This window comes from Agelaius tricolor, unplaced genomic scaffold (assembly GCF_023055355.1).
Source record: "Agelaius tricolor isolate 1412-34295 unplaced genomic scaffold, bAgeTri1.0.p SCAF_38, whole genome shotgun sequence".
Taxonomy (NCBI): Eukaryota; Metazoa; Chordata; class Aves; order Passeriformes; family Icteridae; genus Agelaius; species Agelaius tricolor.
The window spans coordinates 4,393,126-4,407,537 of record NW_027269298.1 but is presented as its reverse complement, the minus strand read 5'-3'; the positions used below and the strand labels follow the sequence as shown (position 1 = coordinate 4,407,537).

Here is a 14,412-nt window from a genome sequence, read left to right as displayed (position 1 = left end):
GGGGAACACAAGCTACATTATCAGAAAAATCATATTAAATTTTCAACACCTTTCAGGAAAAAATTTATCCTAAAGGATCTTGTGCCCCATTAAGCAGGGTAGGAAAGGAGGTTCTATTCTATCTCAAGGCCCTGATTTAAAGGGTTTGGGGCAAATCCTTCCCAATTTTTCACCGTGGTGTTCTTTTTGATGGAAGAGTTAGTGAGCTTTTTAAATTTTGTCTTTTCTACAGTATCTGAAAGTCAAGTTTTTCACAGGAGTTGGATCTAGTCTTTCATTCACCTCCATCTAATAGCAAGGTCAAAAAAAGCCAATGAATTTGTTTTTCCAAAGCAGTATGCAGTTTAACTTGCTCTAGGTGAGATTGTCTCACTTGAACCATGGCAAAGTGGAACTTTGCTCCTTGAGTAGCCTGCTGGTAGTAGGATCTGAAGATTTACCATCTCCTTGTTTGAGGTGGGATTAAACTGTAATGGTTCTATAGCTGCAGCATGTGTTTCTGATCCATGGAGCTAGAGGGAAAATTGTATAACATTTATCTAAAAACAGCTTGTGCACTGTGAGGCTTCTGGGTTCTTGCCACTTTCTGCTGGGGTGCATTGACTGAAACTCAAGGCAGGTGCTGTGTTCTTATTTTAATGCACATACCAGGCTGTCTTAGCTGTCCTTGCCTAAACCACCTGTGAGCTGGTGCTGCACCTTTGCAGTTTCTCATTGGCCATCACTGCCACCATCTCGGAGCAGCCTTCCTGCAGAAAGAGAACCCTTCTCTGCAGAGACTGAAATTAGGACAAGCTTGGGGTCTAATTGCATTCAGCTGAGTGAGTGCAGTGAGGTTTGGCTGAGGGGAGGATGAATTGTTCTGGGATGTTAACATGTATCACATCAGATCTTTGCTGACCACTCCCAACAGTTATTAGGAGTTTTTAGATCTTACCATGTTCTGATAATAACTTACTATTGTCAGCATATGGCACTGCTGAACATCTGCTTTGGAATTAACAGCCATGGGCATTCCAGTAGTCAGTCCCTAATCACAATTAAAGACTATTTTTTCCTATTAGATTGCTTCTGAAAAGAGGCATTCATAAGTAGGAGGGCAGGTTTTTTCAACAGCCTGATAAGAACCCCACCCTTAAGTTGGCCAGTACTGTAAGCAAAAAAAAAAAAAAAAAAAAAAGTGATTTTGATTTATGCTGAACCTCAAAGGTTTAAGATTATCTTCTGTTTCTTGACAGCTGAATCTACAGCCTCTTGGGTCAGAGCTGTGGGATCCAGTAATGATACACTGATCATGGTTTAAAATGTCAGAATTAACTGTCTGCTGGCCTAGATTGCCTCTTCAGTTTCAAGCAGGAGTGGGCAGGTGAAAGTACAAAAGAGATCAGCAGAGGAGGACAATGAAATGATAAAGTCAAGTAGAATTCAGCTGTACCCTGAGCATTTCCTTCATTAACCTCTCTGAGATAATTGTTTCTTGTCTTTATCTCTTGGCTAAACCTCTGGAAAAGTGTTACCAGAGGCTTTTCATGGTGCTTTGGGCAGTTCCTAAAGGGAGCTATTTCTGCTCAAAATCCTGTGGCTTTTCTTAAACCTGGGTGCCCCTTTGGAGCTGTAATGGAAACTAGAACAAGTGGATGTCGAGATTCAGTAAAGACCATAAAAGTATTTTTGAGGAATGTGTCTTGACAATTTTTTGGCAGATGGAGAGCAGACACAGATTCAACACAGATATTTCCCTGGCCCTGTGAGAAGTGTTATTTGTTGTGCTGTGGGATCTCAGCTTTGCCAGAGTTTCTAATCACATGTTAAAATAACAGAATGTTAAGCCAGTGTTGTAGCTTGTTGCACTGTGGGTCAGATTCGGCAGAACCTGCTCCATTCTTTCAGACTGTGGGTGGGAAGAGTAAAATCTGAGCGTAATTTCAAATCTCAGCAAGGTGGGACTGTGCATTTCTTGTGCAGCAGACTTGCATGGCAGTAGCACAACAGCACATTTCTGAGAATGTCTCTCTCCAACACATCTGGCAGTTGGAGATGCCCTGGTTTCAAATGGTTCTGCTCAATTCAGGACTGTACAATCCTTTTGAAGCTCTCTGTGTGCTCTTGTACTGAAGAGTTGAGAAGCCAGAATCCATCTGGGCAGTAACAGATTTCAGACTCCCTCTTGTGGCTGCATTAAGCTGATTTTGGGCATCTCTGTGAAGATTCTGCCATCGTGAAAATCCAAAGGCTACTTAAATACAGAAACTTGATTAGATCTTTTATCTTTGCTATAAAATTTGTGTTGTCTCAATTTTTCCTACATATAAAAACTCTTGAGTATGAAGGGAGAAGAGGAGGAAAAATTATTTGAAAACTATTGCCTCAGTCAGATTTGGTGTGGTTTAAGGAAGCTAAGGTAGAGTTGAAGTAGATGGAGGTAGCTGGGAAGTCGCAGTGTACATTGTAATTCCTTCTCTGAATCCAGAAAGGAGATGACCCTGGTGCTGCAGAAAGCATGGTGGTTCTGCACCTGGGGCTGGTGTGAAATGAGTGGGACAGGCAAGGATGGGAGCAGGTTAATTGCAATATTTACCTTTGTATGAAAGCACATTATTTCTCTTTGTTAGGAACAGACATGGCCTCACCAAATGGTCTTACTAATGTTAATAACTGTTAATAATTTTCTGGTTTTTCGTATAAGCCCTCCTACCTGGGGACTTGATCTGAATCTAAGGCGCCTTCTGCGTGGCTGAGTGTGGTGCAAAGAGTGCTCTGGCAAAGGGAGGAGCTCTGAGAAAACACAGCACAGCAAACTAGACGCAAGTAGTCTGTGGTGTGAATTTGGCTTTAAAGCAGTAAATCAGCACTGCAAGCAGAAGCAGATGCTGGAGGACAGGTGGCTCCCAGACCCCCAAGGCAGGTCAGCAACAGCTCACTCACTGGTGCAGGAGTTATTCCTGGGCTTGGTTTCTGCTTCAACAAATTTCTCCACTCCCACGTGCTGCCAGAGCCTTGGCAAGCCCCACAGAGGCACAGCACAGGTTCCTCTGGGCCTGGCAAGGGCAGGCAGTGAGGGAGGAGAGCCCCATGGCCCTGTGCCCAGGCTGTGCCTGCCTGTGAGGGCTGTCCCAGGCTGGGACACAAGCAGAAGCTGCTGGGACATGAAGAGTTTTGCTATACCTCATACATCCAGGAATAGGGGTTCAAAGAAGAGAGTGTTTAATGGGGTAAAAGCTCTTATTTTGCATCCCAAGCATATCCCCATTGCTGCTGCCTGAGAAATATCTTAGATCACATTTGTCTGTTGCTGGTGCCTGAACAAAAGGATTCCAATCTGCAAGTTCCTGTGCTCTTGGCTGGGCTTGGCAAGTGCAGGTGGTTCAAGGGAGTGTTTGGTTCACACTGTGTTCTGCAGCACAAAATGGCAAACAGCTTTTGCACTTTTGATAGGGTTTAAATTAATTTTTCCCTTCCCACCAGGGTAAATGAGGGCTGGGAAGAATGGCCATGCCTGTTGCTTTGTTAAGCTCAGCTTTGGCTCCAATTCTGGCACCCAGAAAGGAAATAAAATACAGGGAAAGGGAGCTCTATAAAAGAGCTATGGGTCTGCTCCCGAGTTGATAGGTTAAACCACACAAAACCCTGAATCTGAGGCATTGCTCTAATATTTGTAAAATCAGCATGGCAGCTCTGTTAAGGGCTATGAGTCAGCCTGAGGGTGGTTCAGCTCTTTGTAAGTAGTGGCACAGCCTTCTGCTTCCATGCAAACAGGAGTGAGGATTTTAATGGAGCCAGAATTACCCCCTTGGTTAGAGCACTGTCTGACCTCTGCTTTGTTCTCACTGCCTCCCGTGTGCAGCTGTGCCGGGACAGAACCTGACCCAGCTTTGGGAGAAAAGGGCTGGATGGAGCCCCTGAATGTGAGATCAGTGCAGCCCTCCCTCAGCTTTGGGAGAAAAGGGCTGGATGGAGCCCCTGAATGTGAGATCAGTGCAGCCCTCCCTCAGCTTTGGGAGAAAAGGGCTGGATGGAGCCCCTGAATGTGAGATCAGTGCAGCCCTTCCTCGGCTTTGGGAGAAAAGGGCTGGATGGAGCCCCTGAATGTGGGATCAGTGCAGCCCTCCCTCAGCTTTGGGAGAAAAGGGCTGGATGGAGCCCCTGTGTGTGGGATCAGTGCAGCCCTTCCTCGGCTTTGGGAGAAAAGGGCTGGATGGAGCCCCTGAATGTGGGATCAGTGCAGCCTTCCCTCCCTGCCCAGCCCGGGCTCTGTGTGGGCTCTGCCTCTCGGCTCCCTGCGCTGCCCCTCGGGCCCAGCGTGTGCCTGAGTGCTCAGGTGTGGCCGCCCGGGCTGTGGCTCTCGGGAAGCAGCAGCAGCAGCAGCGGGGCTGACCCGGCCGTGTGCGCACAGGGGAGGCTCTGCCCGGCCCCTGGCGCGGCCCCAGGCGCTCGTGGCCAGCCTGAGCTCCAGGCTAAACAGAGGAAGGTGAGGGTCAGCTGCCGAGAGCTCTGCCCAAGGCTCAAGAAGCACATTTTGGCAGAGGAAAGAAATACAATACAAGCAGGGAGGGAAACTCGACTTCCATCCAATCCCCTCCAAGAAGCTCTTGGCTCCCTACAGCTGCTGGAGTCTTTACTACCAGTTACTGGGCTCTTTATTTTTACAGGCTTTCATGTGTTTGTTTTCTGTCTCTTAGACCAGTGTTTCAGAGGGGACAGAGCAGGGCAGGAGCAGTGGGGACTGGAGGGTACAGCCCTGCACAGGGGGACAGGCAACCCAGCTTCCCTTTCCTGCCTGTCACTATCTCATTGTGTGGCCTTGGGGCACTGTCACTTCCCTCTCTGCCCTGGCTCCTCTGCGATGGGGTGGTTCCACCCAACACAGCTTTCTGCTTGTTTACTGTCTTTGTCCTTGTGAAGTGCCTTAGAGAAGTCTTGGGGGAGACTGCCTGGGCAGGGCAGGCACAGCCACGGCCCAGTGCTGTTCTCCTTGCCCAGAGCAGCAGGAGCCAGGTCACAGGGCGTGGGTGGGCAGAGAAGTGGCTGTCACCTGCCCTGAGCCTCTGCCCTCTGTGGCTCTGTGATCAGAGAGGCAGCTGGAGACCTCACTGCGGGGTGAGGAAGAGGAGAAATGTCTCTCTCAGCACTCTTGGAGGGGTATTTCCCAGTTCTGAATTGCTCCTGCCTGTCAGAGATGACAGTGGCAGCACCCTGCCTTCTCCTGGGAATGGCTGTGTGCAGGGAGCAGGGGAGGAGGTTACAGCAGAGACAGTCCCCAGAACACGGGTAGCATCCAGCCCTTGCACACCCCTCTCTGCTCTCCATCACTGCTTGCTCAGAGCCTTTGTTTCTGTAACCATGAGTGAAACCAGTTGTGGGAGGTTGTGCTCAGCCATGACATAATCTGAGTCTGGGACTCCACTGGAGGAATCCTTTTGAAGATTTACTAGTCTGGCTAATTACAATAAAACTATGAAGGTGCTGTGCTCTAAATCATCAGAAATTAATAACTGGAGGTCTCTGCTTTCTTGTGCTTTTTGCTAGGACACAAACCAGAGCAATTCTGGCTACATCAGCAGTGTTTTTCTTTCAGGAAGATTTGTCAGAGGCACATTAATGTGTTCACAGAGCCATTGTCCATCTTTGGTTTTGGTAGCAGATAATTTGATTAAAAAGATGTCACTTCCTTGCTCCTTTCTCTGCGTTGCCTTTCTGTGTTTGTTTCAGCTTGAGCAGCAACAAAGGCCTGCAGGATTTATCTGCTGTTTATTGACATTTTCCCTTTCTGAAGCGCATCCTTACGTTACCCCACAGAGTTCCGCTTGTGTCAACCACAGATGGGTGATTTGAGGAAAGGCAGCAGTAGCTGGAAATGCCCCTTCCATTCTCATTCCATCACAAAATACCCCCATTAGCAATGCACTTAAAAACTCTGAATTTGAATACCTACTTCCCTTTTAGCTGTTGTTGACCTTAAAATACGTATTTGCTATTTTCATCTGTATTTTACGTTTTCATTTGTATCCTATTTTTGAGAGGGTGTGTAATTCCTTGTCATCTGCAGTAAGCCTGTGGTGTCTCATTCTCTGCTGGGACTGAGTCTGCTCCCTCTCGGTGTCCCTGCCAGGCTGTTCCTGCCTGGTCACTGCTATTTCCTCTCCTTTTTTGCCCTGGGGCTGTAGCTGGGCTCACACAGGTTGGTGTCTCACCTGCAGCTTTCATATCCACGTTCACAGGTGAAATCCTGTGTTAAACCAGGACGCTGGAGCTGTGGAGAACCTCAGGGACTTCAAGCCCCATTTGGTGTTTCTTTCTGCCACCACAGGCCACCTGCCCCATGGATCTGGGGGAAGAGAGGCTGAGCCCCACAAGCCCTGCTGGAGCTCTGTGTCCACCTGTCTGCAGTGTTTCCAGAGCACCTGGAGCAGCCCAAGCTCCCTGGTCCTGGCTCTGGGCCTCGCTGGGCTGTGGGTGGCTGGGCCCTGGTGGGCAGGCAAAGTGCTGTCGGAACAAAACTGAATTGAAGTGATTCTTTTCCTCTCCCCTTGGCCTGCGAGGAAATCTTTTTCCATTTACTATAAAACATGGTCCTTAATAGTGCTGAAGTGTTCTACATATTTTAAATAAACATGAGTGGATTTGAGCCCAGGAGGACATGAAAGAATGCAGCATTTGCGGGGTACCGGCCCGGCACACATGTCAGCAATTTGGCTGCCTTGTGTACTTTGGCTTTTAAAAAAGCATTTAAAAGTAAACAAATGAAGGAAAATCTGGCAGCTGGATTTCAAAGTAAATTGCTTTCAGCTGATATACCCTGTTTCCAGCTTGCTTGGGTAGTATCAAGCCATACACATCCAGCAAGAAGAGCGAGCGGCCAAGGAGAAGAGCGGGGGCGGGAGAGAGAACAAAAGCAGGGAAGTTCTGTGGATTTAATTCTTCCATTTCCTTCCTTTGCACCAAACCCTCCCTGCCTGTCAGTGCCCTCTCATCAGCCAGGCAGGTTCATGCTGTTCAGACAGCAAACTGTGCTCCATCTTCCCCTGGGCCCTGTTCTGCCAGGTTCTACCTCCCTTCCATCACGTCTGGAGCAGGAATGGGATGGGAGTAGCATCCATAGAATGCTGTGACCTGTAGTGCTGCTTGAGCTGCTCTATCAAACCTTCATCCCAGCCACTGCCCCACCAAGCTTGGGGTCAGCCCCATCCCACAGCCCAGACCAGCGGGATGAATCCATCCATGAGGGGTTTGGGAAGTGTGGGCTGGGATGCTGCTCCTTTGGGACTGCCAGGCTGGGGGGGGCATCCCCGCTCTGACAGTGGAGGGAAGCAGAGGTGGAAGTGACAGAGATAACAAGAGATAACAGAGTCATTAGAGGAGCAGGGCTGTGGGGAGGCCCCGCTCCTGCGGAAGGGCCTGGAGTGTCCCTGAAGGAGGAGACTCAGCAGATGCTGACAGATGACAGTGAGGTCCCGGGCTGGACAAAGGGGAGGTTGCTGAGGTCACACTTCAGCTCAGCTTTGGGCTCCTTCTGCTTTGACTTTCGTTTCCTCAAGTTTATAAAACTTTCCACGGGTTGGTTCAGTGGAAAGGGCAGAGGAAACTGGTGGGTCTGGAATCCCGGTGGTGCGGGGCCAGGGCAGGGCTGCTCCAAGCCCTCCGGCAGCCCCTGTATGCACAGCACTCATTGCTGGGGCTGTGAGCTGGGGCGAGCCAGCAAGGTCCCCAGGGGCTCCCAGAGGTGACACAAGGAGGGTGCAATGCTGTGGGCAGGTGCCCTGGCTCAGCACCCCTGCAGAGCCCCAAGCAGAGCACAGACACCTCGGGTGACTGTGGTGCAGGTGTGGTGGCCCCATGGACAGTGTGAAGGTGGGACCTGCTGTGCCTGCACAAGGAGCTGTGGCATTTGTCCAGTCCCTTGGGGACTGCAGCCATGCCACAGGCGATGCCAGGCTGGCAGTGTGCCCCTGGTGCTGCAGTTCCCCTGGAGCACCCAGGAGCCTGTATGATGCTCTGTGCAAAGCAGCGATTATTTAGTGTGTGCCTCTCTCATGGCTCTTCTCCTCCCTGGAGCTCAGCACATGGGCTCCCTTTCCCAGTCTAGGACTAACTCCAGGCTCCTGGCAGTGCAGAGGTGCTGCCAGCTGGAACCTGCAGGGCAGAGCCCCAGGGTGGGCAGTGTGGGAGCTGGAGGCAGCCGGGGCTCAGCCTCTGTCCTTGGCCTGTGCTGCCAGCAGGGCTGACAGTGCCCATGTTCCAGCATGGCTCCCATTATCCCTTGGCACCTCTGCTGGGAGCTGGCAGTGCCCACATGCACCTGCCAGCACCAATGAGTTCACCGGCATTTTCTTGTCCCTCATTAACATGATGGAAAGGCATTTTTTAGGTCCTCTCCCCACTGCCACTCCCTGGATGAAGATGGACATGGGAATCCCCAGTGTGCCCATGACCCTCCACCCCAGGTGCACAAACCCCCAGCCCACCTCCCACCAGGCCAAGGAGAAGGAGGCCCTTCCCAGCAGCTCGTTTTTGGCTGATTCCATTAAGCTGGGAGGGAAAAGGGCCTTCCCCTGTGTGGAGCACGTGGAGCCTCCCTGCCTGCAGCTCTGGTGAGTGCTGTGGGTACTGAGTTTTGGTGGGATAGGTTGTGCTGTGGGTACTGGGTTTTAATGGGATGGGTTGTGCTGTGGGTCAGGCTGTGTCACACACCAGTGTGGCTGTCACAAGTCCTGCCAGGAGCCCTTGCTGGGCATCTCAGGTGCTGTTGGGAAGTGCTTGTGCCTGTGCATGAGCTCTGTCCCGGGGATGTGCCAGGTTTCTGCAGCTGGAGTGGGAGGGTGAAACCTACTGGTGTCCAAGTGCTCATAACCCAGAATTTCCTGGTGACCTGTCATGTGCCCATCTCCTCCCCTGCGGGATGGGCAAAGGGCTTTAAAGCTCTGTGGAAGAGACAAGTTGCTCCTATAAACCAAGAAATGAGGGAAGGAGAACTGAGCCTGCTGCTGGTGTCCCTGGCTGTGGACAGCACTGTCAGACCCTGCCCTTCTGGGTCCCCAAGCTCTGGGGCACAGGGACCCCTGGTCCCACAGCCTCTCCCTGCCCATTCCTGGGTCTCTCCACAGGCCACGGGCTCGGCGTGCGAGGCCAGGCTCTGTCTGCTGTTTCCTTATAATTTAAAAGCCTTCCTCACATTAATCTTTTTATTTTTATTTTGACAAATGTATGTTTCCAGGAAGTTGCTGAGGTCAAAGCAGCATCTGTTGCTCGTTATTTTGGGGGATGCAGAGGGTCTTTGTGAGGGTTTCCAAAGCAACAAGGAATTAAGTGGTTTGTAAAGCGGAGAGGAGGAATGAGGAGCAGGCTGGGGCTTCCCGAAAGGCGGCTGAAGATGCTGATGAAAATCAGATCAACTCGGCTCTATTTTCTTGGAAACTTGATCTATTTTTCTTGTACAACTGTCAGCCTGACTCCCGTATTCCAAGTGCTTGGCCACTGCCAGCTCCATGTTTCAGCACTGGGATTAGCGTGGCCCCGGTCAGACTCACTTTCCCCGGCTCGTGCCGGGTGCTGTGGGAAGGGAGTGGAGCTTTTGGGAGTGGCAGTGCGTGTCCCATGGGGTGGCCCTGACTGGGGACACAGGGCAGAGACCCCTGGGATGGGCACCAGGCCACTGTCCCCTGCCCCAGGGCTGTCCCTCCACCCCCAAACTCACACCATGAGTTGCCCAGTGCACCCCACAGGGGGCCTGTAGCCAAAAGTGCTTTTTCTTTCAAAACAAGCTGAGGAGGGTCTGGTGCCAAGGCGAGGGCTGCAAGGAGCCCAGGAGATTTATCGCTGAGGAAATACTTTCTCCAGCAAGGGCTGACGGCCGCAGCAGGAACAATGGGAGATTCGCAACGTGAACAAAGCTGATTTCGTTCTTCTTTTTATCAATGCTTTTTCCTTGCGGATCCTCCCTTCCTGGAAGTGGGAGATGCAGCTTCCCCCGCGCGCCGGCCGTGTAATCAGCAGAAATGGCCATATCCTGGCTGGGAAGCGAGCTGTGAAACGCTGTCGCCCGCAGTGATTTATGAGCCCGTGGCAGCGGCCAGCGGCGGGGCTGGCCCGGGGACAAGGTGCCAGGGCGCGTGCAATATCCACGTATTCTTTCTGCTCCTCGCCGCGTCCCCGGGGAGCCGCCGGAGGAAGTTAATGGATTAGACACACACGTTCCACTTGATTTTTATTTTTTATTGCCGTGTCTTTCCAAATGCCTTTAGCAGATGTACGAGCACAATGGAGTCGGGCGATGAGCATCCCGGCCGGGCGGGCAGCGGGGCAGCAGCCAGGCTGGAAAGGTCAATGGGGAGAGTGCTTGCGTGGGGACACCGGGACAACCTGTCCTGCTGGGTACCGTCCTGCCCCAGCGGGGCCTTGCTGCTGCTGCGGAGAGCAGGGATGAGGGGATTGCAGCTCCTCTGCAGCCGGTGCTGACCAAGCCTGAGGCCGCACAGCCCCTTGCCCACAGGGCCATGGCCACAGTGGAGGCAGCCGGAGCCTGGAGCTGGGATGCCGTTCCCTGGGGGCTCACGTCTGTGGAAGTGGATCATTCCACTGCCAGGCTCACACTTCTGCCACATTATGCAATCTTCACCCGATACTGGGAATATGAAATAATTATTCCAAGTGATCAGATTTTAATTATGCAACACAGAGGATGATTATTGTACACCAAATTGGTGCTGAGTGCTTAGTTATGTATATGCCAAATTTAGTCTATACTATTATACCCAGTGGGTGGCCGTAGACAATCAGGAAGTAATTAGTTTTGCTGGAGGTTGTTCGCCTGCCTGGTTCGCTGTGCTGTCTGGGGAGCGTCTTGCTGCGCTCCGTGAATACCGTGGGCTCCGGGTTCAATACCGTCTTTTTGTGACAAGCTAATAAGCTGTCTGCATGGCGGCCTGTAATTAGCGCTGTCGATATTCATTTGGAAACCGAGACCGCGCTGAGCGGCTCCGCCGACGGCGCTTCCCTTTGTCGTGGCTCTGGGCTGGTCCCCCCGCACCGCCTGGGAGGGGATGGGGACAGGGATGGGGACGGGGATGGGGATGCGGGCAGGGGCCAGAGGTGCTCATGTATGCGTGGCACCCTCGTGTCCCCGCTGAGGAGAGCACCGGCCATGAGGGTGCTGAGCCCCAGAGATCAATACCTGCCCTTCACCCACTCCTGTGTCACCTCAGCCCTGTCCTCCCATGAGGGAGCTGCCACTGGCCCCAGGTGTGGGATGTCCCCAGGGCTCTGTCCTGGAAGGCTGAGCTGGTGTGCAGTGTCAGGGGGATGGGGACGTGGAGGGGGCTTGGCCACCCCCTCCCCAGAGTCGTGGGCACTCAGGGAGCCCTGAGGATCACTGGGGTGTGCTGAGGTGCTGCATGTTTGCACCTTTCCAGGCAGCCTGGTCCTGTGGATCTGGGCTCTGCCGCCGAGGTCTCACATGCAGAATTCCTGAAGGGCCTGGGGCTACATGAGCTGGGAGATGACTGGAGCATCACTCCCCTGAGTAAGGTTTGCAGCTGGTCAGTGTTGTTGGGGCACAAAGAACCGTCCACTTCTGTTGGAATGGTCTGGATCTGCTGGGTGGGAATTGTCTGAAGTATGGAGCAACTTTTACCTCTGTTACACAAAGGAAACTTTCCTCCTCTTTCTGTCGGAGATGCTCACTCCATTGAGATGATTGGCATACTGGAGAGCTGAGAAACTAAATTGTTTATACACTAATGAATAGAAGCTTGATTGCAAGATCCTGTTTGGAAAATTATAGTGCTGAATTGAAGCTGTACAATTACATCCAAAATGCTGCATATTCATTTCATCTGCTTTGCATAGAGATTAACAAGCGAGCCCTAAAGCAGACTCTGAAATTAAAGCTAACACCAGATTTAGTCACAGGTTACAAACTAAATGGCATTGTTTGATGGATATGAATCTTTACCACCTGCCTGCCTGATGATTGCTAGCAGCTTAGCAGACAGCAAAGGAAAAAGTTTCTTCCCATGAAGGAAGCATAATAAGGCTCTGGGCTGGAAGTGCCCCCTCCCCACGCAGGCAGCCCCCTGGCAGATGTCTGCAGTGGGCCTGGGGAAGGGGCTCCCTGCTCCCCACTCTGCCATGCTGGAGGCTGCACCCACTCCATGGAGGGATGGAGAGGTGGCCCTGAGACCCCACAGAGGTTCTGGGTGCTGGGTCCCTCTGTTTGGGCCTCCTGTCCTGCACAGGGGAACAATCTCACAGGGTCCTTGTCCTTTCTGGAGTCTCTGTGCTGAATTGCACCTGGATTTCCTTCCCCACCTTGCAAGGGTCAGGGGTCTGCAGAGGGCAGGGGTCTCTTGCCCGTTCTGGCTGCAGGCATCCCTTGGGATCCCAGTGCTCTGGCAAGCCACTGATCCCATCCCATGCAGCTTTGCCATCTGCATTCTACCGCCCTCCATCCTCTGTGCTGTGGCCAGGATTTATTTCAGCAGTAGAAATGGGACCAGAAAAGAGCAAAAGGAGTGTGTGGGAAGCAGGGCCCTGCCTGGTGGTGCTATCCTGGCAGGGGCTGCTCAGGGAGAAGCTCAGGGGCTCAGCAGTCATTTCCAGCAGGAATCTTTCCTCTCTGGGAATACCTGGGAGTTCCCAGTCCACCCCACAGGCTCAGGACCCCTGTGCACGGGCCCCAAGGGGCAGAGACACAGCACTGGCTCTGTAAATCTGTTTATTTTTTTCTTTAAAAGTCCATTACCAAACCGCAGTGTCCTACGGAGGGGCTGGGCTGTCACTACTGCACTACAGGACAGCCCAGCTAAGCTTTACAACCCCCAGCCCAGTCCCCAGCCCCGTCCTGGCTCTGTCACTGCCATGGCTGGCTCTGGGTGCATGTCCTGTCAACCTCCTCTCCCTGTAGGAGCAGCACCATGCCAGGGACAGGCAGCACGGCTGCTCCAAGTCTCCCTTTCTGCTTGACACTTCCCAACTCGACTCTGACACTTTCCCAACACCCTCTGACAAACAACCAAGGTGGATGAGCATCACTCCACTTCTTCCTTAAACCTTAACTCCTCCCAGAACACTCACATTTCTGAGACCAAACCCAACCCACACCATAACACCCTAAAATCAGCACAAGGAGCAGCCTCCTGCCTGCAGCCACCAGCAGCTCGGGGGGCACGGGAGGGCTCTCTGCCCTGACCCCAAGACATGTGGTGCACCCTTCCTTAGGGTGTCACCCCCCCTGCTGCAGGCTCCCATGGCCAGCCCTGCACCCATCCGTGGCCTCAGAGGGGTGGCCCAGCCTGTGTAGGCAGTGGGTGCTGGGGAGTGGGAAAAGGCACCTATGGAGGCAGTGGTGGCTTCACTGCATGGGGACACAGTGGTGGGGCTGCTGTCCCCAAAGCAGGGCTGGGCACAGTGTGGGGCTGGTGGACACTGGCAGCTCTGGAGAGACCCAGCATGGTGGCAGTCTGGGACACGCCCTGGGGAGCTGGGCAGGGCAGTGACACCAGGGCTGTGCTGCATGGCCCTGCTCAGGCTGCCACGGGTGGCAATGATGAACAGAACAGTCTCTTGTCCCACAGCCCTGCCCAGGGCTTCCAGCCTGCAGCTCCCTGGGAATTCTCTGCTGTGAGCATCCCTGGCTGTGAGCAGGGACAGGATGGCAGTGTGACAGCAGTGTGAGCTGGTGCCAACTGAGGCAGGGCTGGCCAGTCCCAGCCTGTGGGGTGGCCTCTAGGTGGTAAGGGAAGCCACTATGTGGGACAGGGACAGGAAAGGGACCTGTCTCGTAGCCTGGGCACAGGGACCCCTACTCCCAGCTCAGGGTTGTGGATGGAGCTGCTGGGGCTGCCAGCCACCAGCTACCACCTACTGTAGCCCCATTAAGAGGGGACTCTGCTGGGCCCCACAGCAGTGTCCAGCTCATCTTCAGAGAAGCTGATGTGCAAGCAGGTGTCATCTGCAGGGGAGAAGGGCAGTGAGCTGTCCGTGGGGCTGCCCAGGGCCACTAACTCCTTGGCCAGGGTCTCGCTGGCTGCTGGGTCATGGATGCTGGCCAAGGGGGACATTGGCCCACTCTCTCCAGTCCTGTCCTTGCCCAGAGTGCGCTGGCAGGTCCCGGCAGGGCCGGGCTCCATGCTGGAGGCAGCACTCCGTGCAGGAGTCCTTGCCTCAGGGTCCAAGAGGGTGAGGGAGCTGGCAGTGATGCTGGTGAGGCTGGAGATGCTGGCACTGGGTAGGCTCAGGTGGGCAGTGCTCTCGGGCTTCACCTCCACTTCCAGGCTTGGGGAGGTCTTGCTGGACCTTTTGCGTAGGATGGGGGGTGGCGGGTTGAGCTTGGGAATGGGCGGCTGCCGCCTGTGGGGGGAAAGCAGAGAGAGGAGGTGATGGGCAAGGACCTCCCTGCAGCACTCAGGGTGTTCCTGC

General features: G+C 53.2%; 1 protein-coding gene across 1 annotated transcript in view; it reads right to left on the bottom strand.

The window, feature by feature from the left end:
• Positions 1-10,194: 10,194 nt before the first annotated feature.
• LOC139603267 (carboxyl-terminal PDZ ligand of neuronal nitric oxide synthase protein-like) overlaps positions 10,195-14,412 on the bottom strand; it is a 30,899-nt gene continuing 26,681 nt past the window's right edge. Inside the window, exon 11 of the mRNA XM_071453935.1 lies at positions 10,195-14,343. Coding sequence (XP_071310036.1) covers positions 13,869-14,343 — 475 coding nt within the window. The 3' untranslated portion in view covers positions 10,195-13,868. The remainder of the gene's footprint in view (positions 14,344-14,412) is intronic.